Source organism: Magnolia sinica, chromosome 2 (assembly GCF_029962835.1).
Source record: "Magnolia sinica isolate HGM2019 chromosome 2, MsV1, whole genome shotgun sequence".
In the NCBI taxonomy this organism is placed as follows: domain Eukaryota; kingdom Viridiplantae; phylum Streptophyta; class Magnoliopsida; order Magnoliales; family Magnoliaceae; genus Magnolia; species Magnolia sinica.
The window spans coordinates 119,238,357-119,261,238 of record NC_080574.1 but is presented as its reverse complement, the minus strand read 5'-3'; the positions used below and the strand labels follow the sequence as shown (position 1 = coordinate 119,261,238).

Here is a 22,882-nt window from a genome sequence, read left to right as displayed (position 1 = left end):
AGTGTATTGGATTCTGTATCTTCAATATATATATATATATATATATATATATATATATAAGATCTGTAGTAAAAATGAATGACTTTTTGAAATTAATTGATTAAAATATATATTTTAAGATTTTTCTTTGTAACTCCCTGAACCACTACATATATTCCCTCTTGTTTCAATCCAATCAATAGAACTCCCTGGATCCCCTTTAGGTCGATCTTTATGTATAAAGAATGTCAAGCATCTGTAATCCGCCATCAACTCATTCTCCCACGTGTCTGCCTTACCACGCTTCGATCCGGGCCATTCAAATGTAACGTAATGGCGGTCTTTTCCATTGGAGATCTCAACGTCCGTACACTGGTGGGGGATCTCTGATTGGTGAGATATTTGCCACGTGGCTTATATGCGATGGGGCCTTCTAGATGAGTGGTCTGTTCGCATCATCTCTGTGAAGGCCTGTAGATCAAAGGAGGTGGTTTAAGGGTCTCTAGATGCAATTAAGGGAGAAAAGAGTTACAATCTTTCTCTATGTATTGGGGTTTTGGAAACCCAAGAAATCAGTCCAACAATGCAAGGGAAGGGCTGTTTTGTGGAATCTTGATTTGAATCAGTTATTGGTGGTCTCATGAAGCTACTTGCCTCATTAGGGCTTTGAATTCGTTGAAGCTTTTTGGTCTGGATCCTCATGCAGTGGGAGGGAAGCAGCTTGACTTTAGGTTTGTGCATTGTTTGGAGTATCCCCGATATTATCAAAATATCCTCAATATTATTCATATCTCTTGCTCCACGATACCAATAGCACTGGTACTTTCAGAAATTCCAGGTATCGGCGGTGTATCACCAATGTATCGATATCATCAATATTTTCGAACTCTGTAAATTTCAGGTGCTGCTTGTATCGCCAATGTTTATCATCAATATTTTTAACTGTATAAATTCCAGGTGTCGCTTGTATCACTTGTGTATCAGCAATATTTCTACAATATTGCCAATATATCGATATTGTTAAAAATCTGTTTATTAAAAATTTTTTCATTACATTTTTTATGGGCACATGTTTGTATATAGTGCTTAAATTGTCGACGATAATATCAATAATATCGTGATATTATCGCTATCGCAACATGGGCAATATCAAGACCACAATCTTTCGTTTCCTTTCAAGTTGTCAACAATTTCTTTGCAAAATATCGTGTGCTGTCGCCAGTCCATATTTTGAAATATCGATAGATGTTTGGATGGTTGGATAGGATTGATGGGATGGTTAGCCTGATTTCTTACGATAACACATACTTTTTTTTTGAAAGGTGAAGAATTTCATTAAAAGGGAAAGGCAAAAAACAAAAAACAGCTGCTGAGGAGGCAGCCGACCATTACACCCCAAGGAAAAAGAAATCGTGACCGTAAAGGTCCTTGACATTTGAGGCCCACTCGATCATGAGACGCCACATACTTTTAGGCCCCTATTAAATGAAAACTTATTATCTATGTATTCTTTTTGCAAATTTTTGATTCATAAATATTTAAATATATCTATTTTAGCATCTCTTGAAGTTTCACTGAAAAATTCCACCGTTCTCCCCATGTTTTCCCAATGGTTTCCTACATTTCTGGTTATCATTGATATTGATATTGTTTCAGTATCCCGCCCAATTAAACTTGTAGCAATACCGATACTTTGAACACTGTTTGTGAGGATCTGTGCTGCCCCCATACCTAACTTACAGTAGAGAGAATCGTATAGGCTTTGGCTTCGACTAGTGTTTTAAATAGCTACGCTATGTGGCGTGTAGCTTACGCTACATAGCGTACCTTAGCCTTAATGCTACATAGCTCATGAAAATAGCTTTCATCATGTGTAGCCTATAGTACATGATAATTTGCATATGCTACTCATTACATAGACCACGTTACGTGCTATGTAGCTCACATTACAAGTTATTTTTACTACAACATTAAAATCAATTAATGTTTTCAATGATTTGTTATATTTTTCTATTTTCAATAAAAATTAGTTAATCTTTTCAATGCTTTTAGTAAAATAATGTAAGCAACAATATTAAAGCAATTTTGTTGCTCTTTCTTTTCCTTTATATTAAATCATTGTGCTTTCCTATTACTTTATGTTGTGTTTGGTTGCACCAAATATCATGAAATTTTGTTAGATGCTTAGATTTCATTATTAATTAGTCTAATTTCGTGAAGAATGGTATGAAATTGGTGCAACCAAGTGCAACCTTGATAAAAAAAAATAAAATATAGAAATAGCGTGTGGCTTATGCTACACGCCATGTAGACTATGCCTCACGCTTTGGCGGGGCGAGCACTACGCTACATGCTATTCGCTATTTAAAACACCAACTTGGGCTTGTCAGGAACTATTAGTAAATCTGAACACTTAATTATCCTGAAGAAACAAAAAACTTTTGTGGTTATTATTTTTTTGATTGGCAAGAAAAACCTTTAGGGGCCGTTTGGATGCCTGTAAAATTCTCAAGTTGTAAAGGGTGTAATCAAATTATGGGGGCTGTTTGGATGCCTGCAATTGCTGGTAAAGACTTTACAGCCTGTGAAGTTGTTACAACTTTCGGCTGCAATATGAAACCTGGCAAAATGCCATGTTTCAGTTTACAGATAACAGCTGTAACTATTTCTCTATACAACAGGAGTATTGCAGTAGTCTTCTCCACCATCTCCCTCCCCCAACGACTCTCTCTCTCTCTCTATGTCACTTTCTCTCTCTCTGTTTGGGTTTCAGTGGGATTGTTGTTGGAGATGTTGGATATTGATTTTAGAGAAGATGGGTGTTGTTGGAGAAGAAGAAAGAAAGAATGAGGTGTTGAATCTATGGGGTTGGTTGTGATTTGTTGGAGTTTTCTTCTGCAGGGGATCACTTGAATCATTGGTTGACATGAAAGAGATTTTAGAGAAGTAATGAGAAGGTACTTACAGATTTATCAATTGCCTTCAATGATAGCGACAAAGGCATCTATTGCTCTCCATTTCTAACAGAAGACACTATGAAGAACCCTTTGTTAGTCTGTATCAGGACTTTCAAATGGGTCCGTGAGAAAAGGGGGAGTTATTTGATACTCTGCCGTAGTATGATGCTTGGAAGGTACTCACAAGTCACAACTTGTACACGTGGCGTACATGACCTCAAACTGTGAAACCCACTGTCAATAAGTCAGGGTCCAAACGACTTAAAGTGTTTCCAACTTAAAACTTTACATGCATCCACACCCTAGGGTTATTGCAAGCTATAGCCAGTAATTTTGTGATTGACCTTTAAAACTCATTCTTGTTTTATCAATTGCTGAAATTCATTAAGATGGATAATAATTAGCAATACAAAGCTTGGATCTCGAAATCCCCAAGCTTGGGCATTTGCTAAGAGGTTAGTGTCTGGAGATACATGACTAAAGCTCCTTTAAGGTAATAGATATTGATTATCAATACAAAGCTTGGATCTAGAAATCCCTTACCTACGGCGTTTGCTAAGAGGTTATCCTTTCTAGACACATGCTAAAGCTTTATCATTATGCGAACACTAACATCTCATCTGCACCAGAAGCCCATTTCCACAGAGCTACACATTTTCCATAATTAATGCACCATGAAATAAAGGAGTCCCTAGAGTAAAACGGATGCTTGACTCCATTGAAGCTACCATCCCCACTAAAAGGAAGCTGAATGGGCTTTTGGCGACCCAATATACTCGAATTCCACAATTGAGCGGATTCCCCATAAAGCTATTGTTGGCATTCCAACTTCCACCCTCTGGACAAGAGATTTCCAGTAATCAACCTTCATAGGATCTTGATAATATCTTGAATAATTGAAGCCTGACTAATATCAAGATCCACTACTATGACACCTCTAAGTTTGAGAGATGTAAGGACCCTTAAAAGAAACATAATCTATCCTTCACCTTGAGCCAAGGAGAAGATAGATTGCTAAAGATCATGCGTTTTCTCTCATTCGAAGTACCCCATAAGGTGACATGTGGAAGTGTTGTTTATGTTTACAAGAGCTGTTCTCTTTGTTTAAAGGGCTGAGTGCCAAAGTTTCATAAATTTGGCCACCGAAGAAGAAGAATCCAAGATATATCTAACAACTAAAAGTAGGACCAAATAATTCAAGCCTCCTTGAAATTGGGGAATAGATAATCAATCGATTTTGTGTTCTTCCAATAAATAAAACATATGTTTGGAAGAGACACATTCTTACTTTGAAGATGAGCAAAAGTTAGGACCTTATTAGTAGGGCCGTAAATGCACCAGGCTTAGGTCAGGCTACTAAGTTCTGACCAAGCCTAGCATGTGAGTGGAACAGAGGCCAAAGCCCAGCAATGGCCTATGTCATGCGACATGCCTAAGAACATTTGCTAGGGCTTGGATTGTGCTAGTGGTGGTAGCTCAAGACCAAAGAGAATTGCAGTTTATCGTTGCTAGATCTAACATAAAATCCTTGGAAGAGAACATACCGATCGAGGACCAAGCTTAAATGCTACTATCTTCTCCATTGAGTGGGAGGTGGTTCCTTGGAAGAGAACATACCGATCAAGGACCAAGCTTAAATGCTACTATCTTCTCCATTGAGTGGGAGGTGGTTCCTCTAACACCTTAATGAGATTTTCCATTCTTTTATATTCTTTTAAATGGTATTTATATTTTATTAAAAGAAGGAAAGAAAGCTACAATATATCAAGGGGGATGATGGGTGCTTGTCTCACTTACTAGATACAAAATCATTACACCAATATTCCATAATTTATTTCCAGTTACTCCCCTTTGAACAAGCTAGACTCCTTTGCCTAACTAATTACCCTTCCTTTGGCCTTTTTGATGAGGACATCTGAGCACTAGTCAGAGTATACCAGAGGAGGAGGAGAGCTCTCGTTTCTTTATAGCTAGATGATGCATACATAGGATTCCGTGGGCCAAATTCGAGTGCCTAGCCGGTTGAAGGCTCCACATGCATGATTTTGCATATTTGAGGGCTCCACACTGGGAAGATGCATGTGGGCTACTTGGTTGGACCATTTCGACCGTTGGATTATTGTCATTGGACATCTTGATCGTGGGCCATGAAATAGTTTAGTTTATTTAGTTGTTTATATGTTTGTTATTTTTGGTTTAGTTTATATTTTTGCTGAGTTTAGGGAGTTGGGAACACATTATATTTTATTAAGTGTCTTTATGCGAAACTTTTTATCTGAGAGCGTCTTTTTGTAAAAGGTCTTTCTTGAGACTATATAAGGTTTGGGCGTCCCCACCCTAGCCATTATTGCATATGAAATAACAAATTTTTCCTTCTCTTTGCTTTGTGATGAAATAAAATCTCTCGTGATTGGAGCAATTTGGTGCGATGCCATGGAGTGATTCCTAGTTATCTTTCTCTTTCATTCTCTTCCATCAAAAGGTATTTCTTCTCTTTTCTCTTTCTCTTTCTTTATAGTTTTTTTTTTTTCTCTTCTTTCCAAACAATCTCCACATCTATCCTTATTCTTCTTTCTCCTAACCCATACACCCGCAACCTAATCTATACCAAACTCCCATCCAACCCACCTCACCTGACCGTATACCCGTATGGCCATAGCCGATTGTACCCACCTATTCGTATAACCGTACAAACAAACTTGTATGGCTGTTCGTACAATTAGCCTCCCCCTCCATTTCATCGTTTGTTTACTCTATTCAAAACCAAATCCCTAAAGTCCCAAATCCCAAACCTAGGTTCCTAAAAACCCTAAATCCCTAAAACCTGAACCCAAATCCTTAAAACTTCAAACCCTAATTCCCAAATCCAAAATCCCCAAATCCCCAAGCGTTACTTTCCCCAAATATGAAAATCTGAACCTATTTTCCAATTCCTTAAACCTCTAAATCAGCCCTAACACAGACAAATACTTTCCTTGAATGATGATTAGTACCCGTGCTAGATGGAAGTCCTACCTTCCATAGATCCTATATAATCATGTTTTGTAAGATCTAACTGACGGGTTGTGATTTATTCTTGAATATTAGCATAATTAAATACTTGAATCCATTAAGATTGTGCTTGATTAGCATTATTTTGTGCTTTAAATTGTTCTAGTTAATCTGTTGATGATCTCATTGCGTCATTCTAGGCTAGGACTTTCATGTTGCATTTAGGTTAGGTTTTTACATTGCCATGTCTATGATTAGTAGTCTTCTCATTCTCATAACATTGCAATTGGAGTCTTTAGTTCTTAGGGTCCCATTAGATTCCCTGTTTATGCCTACTCGTACTGGGCATGGTTTTGGTCTACACCCCACAATGGATTCCGAACAGCTTGCCAATGCTATCAATGCCATCAATAACTGTCTCGCGGCCATCGAGGCCTGAAGTAGAACGACAAGTCACCAACTAGCAGCCCTTAGGAATGAGACCCATGCTTACATGATCCAATTAGAAGCTTCCCTCTAGGAAAACTCCAATAATGGGGGAGATGGCTAATCCCAAGCGAGAAGTGAAGTTGGAGGACGTGGAAGAGGCTGTGATGGGGTGCGTACCTAGCCACCTCGTGGAGAGTATCTAGACTACCATGATCCGGATGATTGGGTAATGAAGAGTGAAGATTGAGGCCCTAAACTATGATGGTTGTTTGGACCCCAAGGCCTTCCTCGATTGGCTTGTGGACATGGATCATTATTTTGAGCGGTATCATATGTCCGATTACTGTCGGGTTTGGTTCACCAACATGAAGTTATTGGGCCGTGCCAAATTGTTTTAGACAAATATCAAGCATAAGATGAGAGGTCTGGAGATGACCCAGTCTCACTATGGGCCAAGATGAAAGAGATTTTAAAGGAGAAGCGCTTTCCTCTCTCTTACCACCAAAAGCTTTTGTATTAGTAGTAATCCTTTTGTTAGGGATCAATGCCTGTGATTGATTACATCACCAAGTTTGATGAATATATGATGCATTGTAACATCTAGGAGGACAATTTCAGGATGGGCCTCCGACCTGAGCTTCAGCATGAGCTCATTCCTCATGACGTCAATACTCTAAAGCATGCCTATCAAGTGGTGCAAGAACTTGAGCGGCATTTGAAACCGCAATTCATGAGGCGATTTGACTCCTGTGATATCAACGTCAAGGCCACTCCCCAAGGAGCTAAGCCTAGTTTTGGGAGTCAAATCCAAAGCCCCAACCGGTACTCAACCCAACAATAGAGATGCGAGAGACAAAGGTTTAGTAGCTAGTATTGGTTTGAGGGGAGGTGAGCATACGAGGTGTCATAATTGCCAAGGGTATGGTCATTTCCCATACTAGTGCCCTATGAAAGAGCGAGGTAAGGCCCTTGTAATTGGTGAGTTTAATGAGGATGCGAATGATCAGGCCGATTGCGAAAAAGAAGAATATTAGCCCAAAATCGGTGCTAGTGGTGACGAAGTTAAAGGAGTTGAGACCGTGCAACTTGTAGTTGTTAGATGCGCCTTAGCTGGGGTTAAAGAGAGTGATGATTGGTGCGAAAACTTAAATTTTCACACGTTAAGTGTGTCGACAAAAACTGCAAGGTGATAATTGATAGTGGTAGTTGCACTAATGTGATCTTCGCTAGCACTGTAAATCATTTGGGTTTAAAGCCCGTTCCCCACCTTTAGTCCTATTGAGTTTTATAGGTTGATGCGTCCTTGATACCGATTTCTCAGTGATGTCTTATTCCCATTTAGTTTGCCTTCTACTAAGACACACTATGGTGTTGTGTTTTGCCTATGGATATAGGCAACATCATTTTGGGCAGACCTTGGTTATACAATCGTGACGTGATACTATTCGGTTGCTCGAATACGTGTTTATTTATGTATGAAGGTAAATGGATAAAGTTAAATCCTCTTCCGCATAAGAGCACTCTGGAGAAGAAAGAAGATGTCAAGAAGGGTGATCTTAAAGATACGAGGAAGTCCCTGCCTAAGTCTCTCCACATAATAAACATTAAAGAGTTTGAAGGAGAGACTAAAGTTGATTCGATGGTGTATGCCCCTATGGCAAGAGAGGTCACACCCGAGGTTTGCATAGAGTTGTCACTCGAAGTGATTTTGGCATTGGAGGAGTTTATAGATGTTTTCCCTAAGGACCTACTGGATGAGCTTTCACCCATATAGGACATTCAGCATGCCATCGATCTTGTTCTCGGCTCGACTTTACCAAACTTTCCTCAATACCGAATGAGCCCCACGGAGCATGTGGAACAAGTTGATGAACTTCTTATGAAATTGTTCATTTAAGAGAGTTTGAGTCCATGTGCCATGCCAGCCCTCTTCACGCCTAAGAAAGACGACACTTGGCGCATGTGCGTGGACAGTCGGGCCATCAACAAGATCATTTTCCTATATTGTGTCTTGACGACATGTTGGATGTGATGGCCAATGCTACAATCTTTTCCAAGATTGACCTAAAAAATGGGTGTCATCAGATACATATTCGCCCAGGAGATGAATGGAAGACAACCTTCAAAACGAAGGATGGGCTATACGAGTGGTTAGTAATCTCTTTTGGCTTGACCAATGCTTCGAATACGTTTATGAGAGTGATGATCGAGGTGGTGGCCCTTTATGTATTTTGACGATATTCTCATTTATAGTACCTCCAAGGAACAACATCTCCCCTATTTGAGGCAAGTTTGTGGGGTCCTTCGGACAAATAAATTATATGCCAACCAGAAGAAGTGTTTTTTCATGTAGGACAAAGTTATCTTCTTAGGGTTCATTGTTTCATTTGAGGGCATGTTTGTAGACTTCGAGAAAGTGAAGGCCATAGTAAGTTGGCCTGAACTGTTGAACACTCATTAGGTGTGTAGGGTTAGCTACTTTTTATAGGCAGTTAATTCAAGTATTTAGTTCCATTATGGCTCCTATCATGGATTGCATTAAAAGGGGGAGTTCAAATGGACTAATGCTGCTTCCAAGGCGTTCAAGGAGATTAAGGGCAAGATGATTGAGGCCCTTGTCATGCGCCTTTCTAACTTTTTAAAAATCTTCGAGGTTATATGTGATACATATGGTGTAGGTATACGTGGAGTACTTAGCTAGGAAGGGCACCTTGTCGCCTATTTTAGTGAAAGAATGAGGCAAAACAACGGTATTCTACCTATGACAAGGAATTCTACACGGTAGTTCAATCCTTACGACATTAGTATCATTATTTACTATCTTAAGACTTCATCTTGTTTTCCGACCATGAGGCTCTGAGATACCTTAACTCCTAGAAGAAGCTAAACCTAAGGCATACCAAGTGGGTAGTGTTTCTCCAGGAGTACATCGTTGTTCTGAAACACAAGGCTGGGTTCGAAAACAAAATCGCCGTTGCCCTTAGTCGTTGAGTGGCGTTACTCCAATTTATAAGCGTAGAAGTCACTGGGTTCAAACAATTGAAGGGAGAATATTCTGTGTGCCCAGATTTTGGAAAGGTGTACATGTCACTTTTGGATGATCAGTTGAAGAGTGATAGTGTGTTCGTGCTAAATGATGAATTTATATTTAAGGGTGATAGAATTTGCATTCCCCTCCTCTCCCTACAGGATTTCCTTGCTTGGAAGCTTCATGCTAGAGGAGTAGTCGATCATTTTGGTCGAGACAAGAGTATTGCCCTTATTGAGGATATATTTTATTGGCCTAGTCTCAAGCGAGACGTTGCCAAAATTATTGGGCAATGTAGGACTTGTTAGCTAGCAAATGAGAAAAAGGTAGAACATATAAATATATACGCCTTTGCCAGTGTCACACGCTTTGTGGCAAGATATCGGTGTAGATTTCGTGCTTGGGCTACCCAAGACGATCAGAAAGCACGATTCCATCTTTTGTGGTGGTGGACTATTTTTCAAAAATGACGTATTTTCTCCCATGTTCCAATCCGTTTGATGCCTCCAACATTGCCAAGATTTTCTTTAGAGAGGTGACTTGCTTCATGGTTTGCCAAAAACCGTTTTGTCTGATAGAGATGTGCGATTCATGAGTTATTTTTGGAAGATACCTTGGCACATGATGGGTACGAGACTTCAGTTCTCGTCGGCATACCATCCTCAAACTGACGGTCAAATAGAAGTGGTCAATCGAAGCCTAGGAAGCTTGTTGCGATGTCTTGTGGGTGATCATTCTAGGACCTGTGATACAGTTCTACCCATCGCAGAGTTTGCATATAATAGTCCCATCAATAGGTTGATAAGCATGAGTCCTTTTGAGGTAGTACATGGTTACAAGCCCAGGAAACCTATAGATCTTATTCCCATGTCAGTCTCCCATAGACCTTCAGAGTCCGTAGATGCATTCGCATGCCATATCCATGATTTGCATAATGAGATTAGAAAACAGATTAATATGTTTAATGAAAAGTACAAGATATTTGCTGACTCTCATCTCAAGTTTAAAGAATTTCAAGTAGGTGACTATGTGATGGTTCATTATAAAGCCAAAATGGTTTCCGCAAGGGGCTATTAGGAACTTACAAGCCCTTAGTGTTGGTCCTTATAAGATATCGAGAAAATTGGGCTCTAATGCGTATGTTGTAAAACTTACACCTGATATGGGTATTAACTCTATATTTATTGTGGAAGATCTTGTGTCCTTTAAGGGCCCAACGACTTTTACCCTCTAGCCCTTGTTCTGATCCTCACATTGACCTACATAGTTTTTTTCGACACGACGTGGAGGTTTCCCGAAGTATCTCGTCAAGTGGAGGAATATGCCAGAGTCAGATTATACGTGGATCACAGATGTAGAGCTTCAAAGGTTAGACCCAGATTTCCTTGAGCATTACCGCAACTTTATTTTGCTAGTGGCGAACCCTTCTCAGCCGATGGGAGTTGATGAGGACATCCGAGCACCAGTCAGAGTATACTAGAGGAGGAGAGCTCCCGTTTCTTTATAGCTAGGTGATGCATACATGGGGCCATGTGGGCCCAATTCGAGTGCATAGCCCTTTGATGGCTCTACATGCATGATTATGCATCTTTGAAGGCCCCACACTAGGAAGATGCATGTGAGATACTTAGTTGGACCATTCCGAATGTTGGATCATCGTCATTGGACATCTTGATTGTGGGCCATGAAATAGTTTAGTTTATTTAGTTGTTTATATGTTTGTTATTTTTGGTTTAGTTTATATTTTTGTTGAGTTTAGGGAGTTAGGAACAAATTTTATTTTATGGAGCGTCTTTATGTGAAACTTTTTATTTAAGAGCGTCTTTTTGTAAAACGTCTTTCCTGAGACTATATAAGGGTTGAACGTCCCCCACCCTAGCCATTATTGCATATGAAATAGAAAAAATTCTCTTTTTGTTTGCTTTGTGATGAAGTAAAACCTCATGTGATTGGAGCAATTTGGTGTGATGCCATAGAGTGATTCGTGGTTATCCTTCTCTTTCATTCTCTTCCATCAATAGGTATTTCTTCTCTCTTCTCTCTCTTACTTTTCAGTTTTCTTCTCTTCTTTCCTCATCAACAAACAATCTTCTCATCTATCATTGTTCTTCTTTCTCCCAATCCATACACCAGTAACCTAACCTGTCTCAAACTCCCATCCAACCCATCTCACCTGACCATACACCTGTATGGCCATACCCGGCCGTACCCACATGTCCCTACAACCCTACAGACAGACTTGTAGGGCTGTACGTACGGTTAGCCTCCCCCTTCATTTCATCCTTTGTTTACTCTATTCAAACCCAAACCCCTAAATTCCCAAATCCCAAACCAGTTTCCTAAAAACCCTAAATCCCTAAAACCCTAAAACCCTAACCAAATTCCTAAAATCTCAATGCCTAATTTCTAAATCCAAAATTCCCAAATCCCCAAGCGTTATTTTCCCCAAATATGAAAATCTGAACCTATTTTCCAATTCCTTAAACCTCTAAATCAGCCCTAGCCTATCAACCCTAGCAAAGACAAATAATCCCCTTGAATGATGATTAGTATCTATGCTAGATGGAAGTCCTGCCTTCCATAGGTCCTATCTAAGCATGTTTTATAAGATCTAACTGATGGGTTGTGATTTAGTCTTGAATCTGAGCATAATTAAATACTTGAATTCATTAAGCTTGTGATTGATTGGCATTATTTTGTGCTTTAAATTGTTCTAGTTAATCTCTTGATGATATCATTAGATCATTCTAGGCTAGGCTGTCCAACCCGCATCACATTTGCAAGCATTCTTGTTGTAGAACACCTTTATGATATTTTAAAAAACAGGTATTTCTCAATCTCATAGGTTTCTTTTGAAGACAAATGGGGTTTACTCAATCTCTCTCTGCAAGGGGCCAAATATACACGGTTGAAAATTCAAGAGCTCCTTGTTATGTGCCAGATGAAGAATTTTTTGATTTCCCCTTTATGGGAGGAAGCTTTCTCAAGGAAAGTCAGATGGCCTAGGTGAAACATTTGTTTGATGAATCTGATCACATATCTATCTGCTTGTCTTCTCGGTTGGAGCCATGGGGCCCTAAACTTTTCAGGTTTGAGCAAATGTGATCCACATGCAATATGCAGATAATAAGCTGATCTTCGGGGATGGTTCAGTGGAGTATTTGGTGATCCACATGCAAGTGGTGGTGGAGATTGGTGATGCTTCACTGATTAGGAGTATTTCGATTGCAAAATATGGTGTGGCTGATAATGGTTAGGACATCAAGTGTGCATCTCGAAGGATGATTGGAGTACACAGAGAGCTATTTCTTGGGCCCATGCTTTTATAATGGTTACTTGTGTTTCAGAATAGGCAAAAGACTATAAGTTCGCTTCTGGGGAGACGTTTGAGAGGGGAGCCGGTAGTTTGATGTGGAACCCTTAGTTAATGCACAACCTTAAAAATGACGAAATTGCCAGTTTGTTGCAGATGCCGATTCCCTAAATCGGGTCTATATCCCTCAGAGTGGATAGGCATATTTGGGTTTTGGAGACGATTCCCCGGGGAAGGAGAAGATGATTTGAGAATAAAGTATTATGTTTTGACCTATGCAGGGTTCGCTTGATTGACCGGGACATGATTTGCTTATCTGTGCACATGGGATGCCATGCATTGTGTGATATTGAGGATTAGTTGGATCTCCCACCACCAAATCCATGCTGACTATGGACGATCAATTTTCCTGTTAATATAAATGCATTCAAATAGTTGCTCTCAATTACTGAGTGGTACTTTTCAGTTAACTCTTGACTTTGCCGGGGAGTAGAAGCCCTAACAGTATGATGTCTTTTTCCAAGACTTGGAAAGCTACAGTGCCATACAAGGTTACAGCTTTTGTCGAGCTTCTGTTTTGCTTGCATGGCTCAACAAAGTCTTAAAACATGGGCCTGACAGTTCCTAACAGATATAGCATGTGTTGCTCCAATGAAGAGTCAGTTGATCATTTACTCATTCCCGCTCCTAAGCAAGAGGGGTTTGAGAAATTATTGTTGGTAGATTTAATATGTCATAACTGTTTCCGAAGACTGTTACCATGCTGATTTAGGGGTGGGCATTTGTTGGCTTGGGGTCCCAATGGTTGCTATCTTTGGAGCAGTGTTCAAAATATCGGTATCGTGTTACGTATCGCACCCTCGGGATACAGATACGTATCGGTTATTGTATGGGATACATCGATTGTATTGCGTAATGTATGGCTATTGTCTGAAACATGGGGAAACATTGGAAATTGGTCGAATTTTTCAATGAAATATCAGTGATTATTTAAAAAGACATCAATACACACAAATCAAAACATTACAAAAAACAAATGCACATAATAGGTATTCTTTATATGGGGTCCTAATCTATGTGTTGTCTAACTGAATTGACGCAAGAATATTCATATAATTTATAATTGTAAGAAGATGTGTGGAAACACAAGCAATACATTTAAAAGCAAAAGAAGAATCAGTAAATCAAGTTACATACATGTTTGATTTTATGTTTGGACACAAAGAATGCAACCGATTTGCGAGAAATTGGGAAAATTTTATTTTTTTCAATTTTCCACGACTTGATCCTTCTACTCCAAATCTGAAAATCGAAGCTCTCATTCCATGATTTTTCATGCAAAACATGAAAAAACATGGATTTGTAACAATTTGACACCGATTTAACATGATTTACAGGGAAAAAAAGGATCGAAAATAAAAAATGCTCATCGGATCGAACATGTGGGATATATCCCACTATTTGTGCGTTTCGTATCGCACAGGTGGGATACAAGAAATATCGTGGGATATATCGGCCGATATCGTCGATATTTAAAACACTGCTTTAGAGTATGGTGGCTCAAGTTGCCCTGTGGTCTATATATGTCTTGAGCAGAATAAAAGGATCTTCCTAGTTAAGTCATCCCCGTTTCATTTTACTGTGAATAAGATCTTATCTTACAGTGGGGTGGGCTAAGACAACTAACAATTTTGAAGGGCTGACTCTATCCGCTTTTGTGAGTAATTGAGAGGATATTATCATTGCGGTTGTAAACCCCCAAAGCCCACAACAAAGTGGAAAGCTCCCTTTGTCGGCTCATCTAAAGTAAATTTGATGGGTGTTCCCTTGGCAACCTTGGTCCTGTAGGTATTAGGGTTGTAGTTTGGGATAGTAATGGCAGTGTATTGGTGGAGTTTTAAGGCCTTGTTGGGGTAAGAGATTCCAATTTATGGAAGCAGTGATATTTCTTTCGGCCATCAAAGTGGTTGATGATTTCCATTTTTCCCTGATAATGATGGAAGAGACTCCAATGTAATCTCATGGGCTAGAGGCGAGGAGTTTCCTTGTTGAGTTGCCGATTTTCTTGAAGAAGCTGCGGATCTGTGCGAAAGCCGTGATGTGAGTTTTTCTCTTATCCCTAGAGAAGTACATGAGATGACAGATGCCCTTGTAAAACTTGTGAAACTTTTCTATTAAGGATTGGAGATAAGTAATTATTATTTTTTCCCCTTTGTTTTGGTTGCCTTTTTGGCTTATGGGATGCTTGTGTTTGTCTTCTCTATGGTGCTTTTTGTTCTTTTGTATGCCTTTCTTCTCTGAATAAAATATACTTGTTGCTTTAAAAAAAAAAAGAAAAAAAGAGGAATTTCTTCTCGTTACCAACTATAAGTTACATCCCTTCCGTGGAAGCCCCCCTCGACTCCTTTTCATTCATCTCCAAATTTTGTCATGGCATTCCACATGAAAGAACGTCTCCCTCTAACCACTCCATCCTCTACCCTTCCATGAGAAATCTAATTTTCTATAAAATAATGTATTTAGATTCTCTCCAACCTCTTTAACACTTTTGTGGGATCTTGAATTGTGCAATCGGTTTGAAGATGAATAGGAGAGAAGGTGTTGATGGATAGGTTGGAAGATATTAAGGGAGATTTCATGAGCATAATGTGTCCGCTTGAAAAAATGTATGTCTTCTAAAATCTGTTTGCATCTAGTTCTTAAATAGAGGAATGATGGGGACATCACGTGCACACGCACGCCCCCCCTACGCACGTTTGCAAGGAGGAGGACCCCACCATTGATTTGGATCGATGACGACGTCTAAGGAGGGCCTCCTACTTAGAAGACTGCATTTTGGTTTGTTGGAGAGGGCTTGATAGCCATGTAAAGCCCACCATGGGTTCTCATGATCGTGGCCCACTAGTCTAATTAATATCGTATTTTAGGTTTTGCTTATTATTGTTATTTAGAGTATCATAGACAGTTTAGATTACTTCGATTATTTTTTATTTTTGATTACTTAATTGCCAAGTAATAGGTTGCGCACATGGCGCGAGTTTTGGGGTATAGGGTTTTCTTATAAATAGGCACCCCTTGTAGGTTTTTTTTACCTCATTAAAGATTAATAGAAATTCCTGCGTTTTTCTACTCCTCTGAGCTTCTGAGTTGTGGAAATCCAATTGGGTGTGAAACCCTCCCTTCCTCGAAGAGCTGACTCCTGATTCGTTTCTATCTTCTACCATCCATACTTCTCATTTCTTACAATCATCTGCGTTTCAAATCCTTCCTTCATTGCAGCAATTTTCCTCTGTACAGCAGAATTCCAGAATCTGGCCCTACAGGAGGGGCTGAAACTTCGGTGGAGCACCACGCACAAACTGCACATTGGATTGAGCCGAAACTCGGGGGTTTTGGAGCCTCTCCCTGGCCGACCAGACTTAAGAAGTCGGTTTCCGGATTCGTGGCCCCCTCGCACGTGCGGCCAAGCCCCTGCGCACGTGCGTCAGGTCTGGCTTGCTGTTTGCGCGCGTGGACTATCTCCAGGGTCAGATTTCCCTCTTCTCTCATCCCTCTCGTACTTGTTTTCCATAACCCTAACCCTAGATTGCATTATTTTCAATTTGTTTGTCCATTTTTTCTAGTCCTAGGGTTCTCTGAACTGAAACCTGTGAATCCCTTGGATTATGGACAAATTGCTGTGCATGTGTCGATGAATTTACTTCCCTTCGAGTATCGTTTGGTTCATAATTTTTATTGATCCAGCCCTAACATGTGTAGGTCTGGACCCGCATAGATTCTCCTTGATTGAATGTTGAACTTTTGTATGGGATATGAAATTTGTGTAATTGTTTCTGAACTAACGTGATCTTAAGCCTGAAAATCTTGCACATCATATTTGAATTTCATGTCCTGCATCAAATTTGGTACTAGAGCTTAGGGTTCTTATAGGGGAATGCATTACATGTTTAGGGTTTAGTTTGTTTATATCTATTATGTATCCATTCTCATCATATATAGCTGTTTAGAGGTCCATAAATCCTGATTTAAGCTGTTGAAATTTCTGTTATCAGAAAATTAGCAATTCACGTTGTCGTAATTTTCTGTTATCCCTTTAGTTTGACAACTATTTTGCTGAATTTCGGTGACGTTATGTAATTTCCCTCATATAGAGTCCCATAGGATCATTTAGTTTCATTTATACTCATATAGTCGCAGTAGAAAGTCCTTAGGTTGAGTTAGTAGTTGTATGCCCACATGTATGGGTCGTGGTTTTGGCTTGCACCCTATACTAAACATGGAGCAATTGCAAGAATCAGTGAACAAGTTGACCCAGCAGGTTGATTCTTTGGGTAAGCGCTTGGAACAACATATGGACCAACGCCTTGAGCAGTTTAATGTGCGCGTTACCCAACTAGAGACCATTTCCTCGGGGCAAACCCCACCATTGGGGAAGATGCTCAATCTCAGGCAGGTGGTCAGGAGGATAGACCAAGGAATGGAGGTGGCTAAGGAATTGGTCATGGGCGCGCACCCGTGCCCCCACCCCACGAGGGACATCATGATCAATATGACCCAGATGCACTTCAAGGGAGTTAGAGTAGATGCCCCTACATTTGATGGCCACTTGGACCCTAAAGCCTTTTTAGATTGGTTGGGATATGGACTACTATTTTGAGTGGTATGACATGTCGGATGCTCGTCGAGTCCGATTCGCAAAGATGAAGCTTGTGGGCCAAGCAAAGAGGTTTTGGGCGACGGTAGAGCGAAAGAAAGAAAGAGCGAAGGAACTCCCAATAGTGCATTGGGGGGAAATGAAAGAAACACTTAAGGAGAAATACCTTCATTTCTCTTATCGCTTACGATTGATTGAAGAATGATAGTCTCTTCGACAGGGTTTCATGAGTGTTGCTGAATATATTGAAAAGTTCGAAGAGTACTTGACCCGTTGCGAGGTTGATGAGGACCCCGTACTCACCCTTGCTCGTTTTAAGACTGGCTTCCATCCTGATATTAGGAGAGAATTGCTTACCAAAGACATAGACACTATTGAACAGTTGTATCAAATAGTGTTAGACGTCGAGCAATACCTCAAAGCATCTGTGCGAAGGTGGTTTGCTTTTCGCGATTCTAGTGCTAAGGCCAACCCCTCTGGGGCTAAACCTAACACTGAGTACCAGAACAAACCTTCCAGCAGTTTCAGCCCAAGCCTAAAGATGATAAGGGTAAAGAAATTACTGGGTCTAGCTCGCGTGGAAGTGGGGCAACTAGGTCTTTTAGGTGTCAGGGGTTTGGTCACTTTGCCCACCGGCGCGGCACGAAAGAGGGCACCAAAGTATTATTTATTGATGGGCAAGTAGAAGTAGTGCTCCCAGAGAGTAACGGTGAAGAAGAAGAATATGAGCTAGTAGAAACCCCTAGTGATGAGGAAGAGGGAGCGCAAGAGTCTGCGACCCTCGCGATTGTACGTTGCGCCTTGGTTCAGGCCAAGAACACTGATGATTGGCGCCGCAACATGATCTTCTATACTTATGCAAAATGTGGGGAAAAGAGCTATAAGATGATCGTGAATAGTGGTATTTGCGTCAACATGGAATCAACTAGCACTATGAGCCGTTTGGGCTGAAAGTTGGAAGCCCATCCTTAACCCTATAGAGTCTCCTAGGTTGATGAAACGTCCATTTCAGTTTCGTACCGTTATCTTGTTCCTATTCAGTTTGGATCATATAAAGACACACTTTGGTATGATGTTTGGAAAAGAGTCCACCACACAGTGGTGCGAGCGGCTCAAAAGAATTGAAGGAATCGAAGTCGAAGTCCAAACCACTCCATATTCTAAATGCCAAGGACTTTGAGTGAGAAACGGAGGCGTACTCGATGGTATACGCCCTTATGGCTAGGGAGAGTATACCAGAGGCTAGCGTAGAGTTACCCACTGAGGCCATTCAGGTAGTGCATGAGTTTCATGATGTCTTTTCTGCTGATCTACCAAATAAGCTTCCCCTTATGAGGGATATAGGGGACTCTACCAAACCTCCCGCATTACAGAATGAACCCAAAGGAGCATGCTGAGTTGAAGAGACAGATTGACGAACTCCTAGAGAAGGGTTTCATTCGAGAGAGCATGAGCCCGTGTGTCGTGCCTGCCCTTCTTACACCTAAGAAGGATGGCACATGGAGGATGTGTGTTGATAGTAGGACCATCAACAAAATCACAGTCTAAGTATCGGTTTCCCATACTGTGTCTTGATGACATGTTGGATATGATGGTCAATACTACTATCTTCTAAAAAATTGACCTCAAAAGTGGTTATCACCAAATCCGTGTATGCCATGGTAATGAGTGGAAGACGGCTTTTAGGACGAAGGATGGGCTATACGAGTGGCTAGTTATGCCTTTTGGGTTAACTAACGCAACAAGCACTTTCATGCGTGTGATGACCCAAGTGTTGAGGCCCTTCATGGGGAAGTTCTTGGTTGTATACTTTGATGATATCTTGATTTATAGCATAACCAAGGAACAACACCTCAATCATTTGAGGTAGGTTTGTGGGATCCTTAGAGCCGAGAAATTGTATGACAACCTAAAGAAGTGTGCGTTTTTGTCTAGTAGTGTTATCTTTTTAGGTTTTATTGTGTTAGCTGAGGGCGTATCGGCGGATCCTTAGAAGGTTAAGGCCATCGTCAATTGCCCTGAACCCCGCAATGTTTATGAGGTGCGCAACTTTCACGGCCTAGCCACCTTTTATAGGCAGTTCATTCGAGGTTTTAATTCCATTATGGCTCCAATCACAGATTGCATAAAAAAGGAAAGTTTCAATGGACAAAGGCAGCCTCGAAGGCCTTTAAGAAGATAAAGGTCAAGATGATCGAAGCTCCAGTCACGCGACTTTCGGAATTTTCAAAAGCTTTTAAAGTTGCTTATAACGCGTTAGGAGTCGGCATAGAAGGAGTACTTAGTTAGGAAGGGCATATTGTCGCCTTTTTTAGTGAGAAACTGAATGAGGCGAAGCAAAAATATTCCACCTATGACAAAGAGTTCTATACGATAGTGTAATCACTGCGCCATTAGCGTCATTACCTATTGCCGCAAGAATTCGTCTTATTCTCAGATCATAAGGCCTTGAGATATCTGAACTCTCAGAAGAAATTAAACCCTAGGCACGCCAAGTGGGTTTAATTCCTTCAAGAGTACACTTTTGTGCTTAAGTACAAGGTCGGTGTAGAGAATAAGCATGCTGACGCGTTGAGTCGTCGAGTCGCGTTACTCAATTCCATGAGTATTGAAGTCACGGGCTTCGAGCACATCAAAGAAGATTATTCTGAGTGTCTAGATTTTGTAGTTGTGTACGTGTCGTTGTTAGAGAGTCTGTAAGGACTCGGGAGCTAGCAGTGAGTACTTGATTTTAGATGGGTATTTGTTTAGGAGTGACCGCTTGTGCATACTACGCACCTCCCTCTGTGATTTTCTTGTCTGGGAGTTACATTCAGGAGGGGTCGCGGGTCATTTTGGTTGAGACAAGACCATTGCCCTAGTGGAGGATAGGTTTCATTGGCCAAGCCTCAAGCGAGACGTGGCCAGAATTATAGAGTGATGTCGTACTTCTCAACTGGCAAAGCAAAGGAAACAAAACACAAGATTATACACTCCTTTACCAGTCCCATTCATCCCTTGGCAGGACATCAATATGGACTTTGTGCTTGGACTCCCCAAGACTATTCGGAAACACGATTCCATATTTGTTGTCATGGACCGTTTTTCTAAAGTGGCCCTCATTCCTTGTTCTAAGACCTTCAACGCATCTCATGTTGTCAAGCTGTTCTATAGTGAGGTCGTCAAACTGCATGGGTTACCAAAAACCATAGTGTCTGACCGGGACGTGCGATTCATGAGTTACTTTTGGAAGACACTATGACACATGATGAACGCTAGGCTCCAATTTTCTTCTGCTTACCAACCTCAGATCGATGGTTAGACTGAGGTGATCAATAGAAGCCTAGGAAGTTTGCTCAGATGTTTAGTAGGGGAGCACATCAGGATATGAGACATTGTACTACCTATAGCTGAGTTTACGTTCAATAGTTCTGTCAATAGGTCCACAGGTCTAAGTCCTTTTGAGGTCGTTACTGGTTATAAGCTTAGGAAGCTTATTGATCTTGTCCTTATGTCAGTCCTATAGGCCGTCAGAGTCTGCAGAGTCTTTTGCGCATCACATTCATTCATTGCATCAAGAAATTAGGCGAAAGATCATTACTAGTAATGAACATTACAAATTTTCTGTAGATCAGCATAAACATTTCAAGGAATTCAATGTAGGGGACTCTGTGATGGTCCGCATTAAGCCCGAGCGATATCCTCAGGGGGCCGTTCGTAAATTACATGTGCACAGTGCTGGACCCTTCAAAATTATAAAACGAAACGGTCTCAATGCGTATGTGGTAGATCTTCTACCTTCTATGGGAATTAGTTCCACATTTAATGTGGATGATTTAGTTACTTTTCAGGGGACCACTGATACTTTGTCCAGCCCTTCGCCCACCCATCCTGATTTCCTAGATCTGTCCCTTAACCTTTGGCCTCTTCCCGACCTTTCTTTCTAGCCTCTACCTCCCATATCTAACCTTCTCATACCTAAAGAGGAAATAAAGGATATTCTGGACCATTAGATAGTATCAACGTCGGACGACGGGTTTCAGAAGTACTTGGTTAAGTGGAAGTCATGTCCAGCTTCAGACATTACGTGACTCACTGAGGAGGATCTTCAGAGACTTGATCCTGACATCTTGAAGCAGTTCAGGAGTTTTGTTTCGCCAGTGGCGAAATCTTCACAGCCGGGGAGAGTTGATGGGGACATCACGTGCACACGCACGCCCCCTACGCACGTATGAAGGAGGAGGAGGACCCCACCATCAATCTGGATCGATGACGACGTCCAGGGAGGGCCTCGTATTTAGAAGACTGCGTTTTGGTTTGTTGGAGTGGGCCCGATAGCCATGTAAAGCCCACCATGGGTTCTCATGATCGTGGCCCACTAGTCTCATTAATCTCGTAGTTTAGGTTTTGCTTATTATTGTTATTTAGAGTATCATGGACGGTTTAGATTACTTTGATTAGTTGTTATTTTTGATTACTTTATCGCCAAGTAATAGGTTGCACACATGGCGCGAGTTTTGGAGTATAGTATTTTCTTATAAATAGGCACCCCTTGTAGGTTTTTTTTCCTCATTGAAGATTAATAAAAATTCCCGCGTTTTCTATTCGTCTGAGCTTCTGAGTTGTGGAAATCCAATTGGGTGTGAAACCCTCCCTTCCTTGAAGGGCTGACTACCGTGGTGCGAAGCCACATCTATCCCGATTCGCTTCCATCTTCTACCATCCATACTTCTCATCTCTTACAATCATCTACGCTTCAAATCCGTCCTTTCTTGCAGCGATTTTCCTATATACACCAGAATTCCAGAATCTGGCTCTGCAGGAGGCTAAAACTTTGGTAGAGCACCACGCACAGAACGCACATCAAAACAAGCCAAAACTCGGGGGTTTTGGAGCCCACCCCCGGCCGATTAGACTCAAGGAGTCAGTTTCCGGATTCGAGGTCCCCTCGCATGTGCGGCCAGGCCCCTGCGCACGTGTATCAGGTCTGGCCTACTGTCCGCGCGCGTGGACTGTCGCAAGGGTCAGATTTCCCACCTGTTTCATCCCTCTCGTACTTGTTTTCCATAACCCTAACCCTAGATTGCATTATTTTCAATTTGTTTGCCCCTTTTTTCTAATCTTAGGGTTCTCTGAACTAAAACCTGTGAATCCATTGGATTAGGGAAAGATTGCTGTGCATGTTTGGATGAATTTACTTCCTTTTGAGTATCGTTTGGTTCATAATTTTTATTGATCTAGCCCTAACATGTGTAGGTCTGGACCCGCATAGATTCCCCTTGATTGAATGTTGAACTTTTATGTGGGATATGAAATTTGTGTAATTGTTTTTGAACTAACATGATCTTAAGCCTGAAAATCTTTTACATCATATTTGAATTTCATGTCCTGCATCAAGGAAGCTCTTGGATTAACGTCCAAAGGAAGCGCCAATTAACTCATGGGGAGGGATTATGCCTTGCACCCCAACATCAATGAGATTTGCATCCCCATCCTCATAATAATTTTTCTTTTCTTTTCTTTTCTTTTCTTTTCCGGAACTTAGCCATTAG

General features: G+C 40.9%; 1 protein-coding gene across 4 annotated transcripts in view; it reads left to right on the top strand.

The window, feature by feature from the left end:
• The window catches only part of LOC131237474 (protein-tyrosine-phosphatase PTP1), a 35,155-nt gene that overhangs the window by 435 nt on the left and 11,838 nt on the right, over window positions 1-22,882 (top strand). The window contains exon 2 of one of the 4 annotated variants that reach the window (XM_058235264.1): window positions 12,508-13,248. The exons of the other annotated variants lie outside the window; for them this stretch is intronic. Coding sequence (XP_058091247.1) covers window positions 13,204-13,248 — 45 coding nt within the window. The 5' untranslated portion in view covers window positions 12,508-13,203. The remainder of the gene's footprint in view (window positions 1-12,507; window positions 13,249-22,882) is intronic. 4 annotated transcript variants of the gene reach the window in all.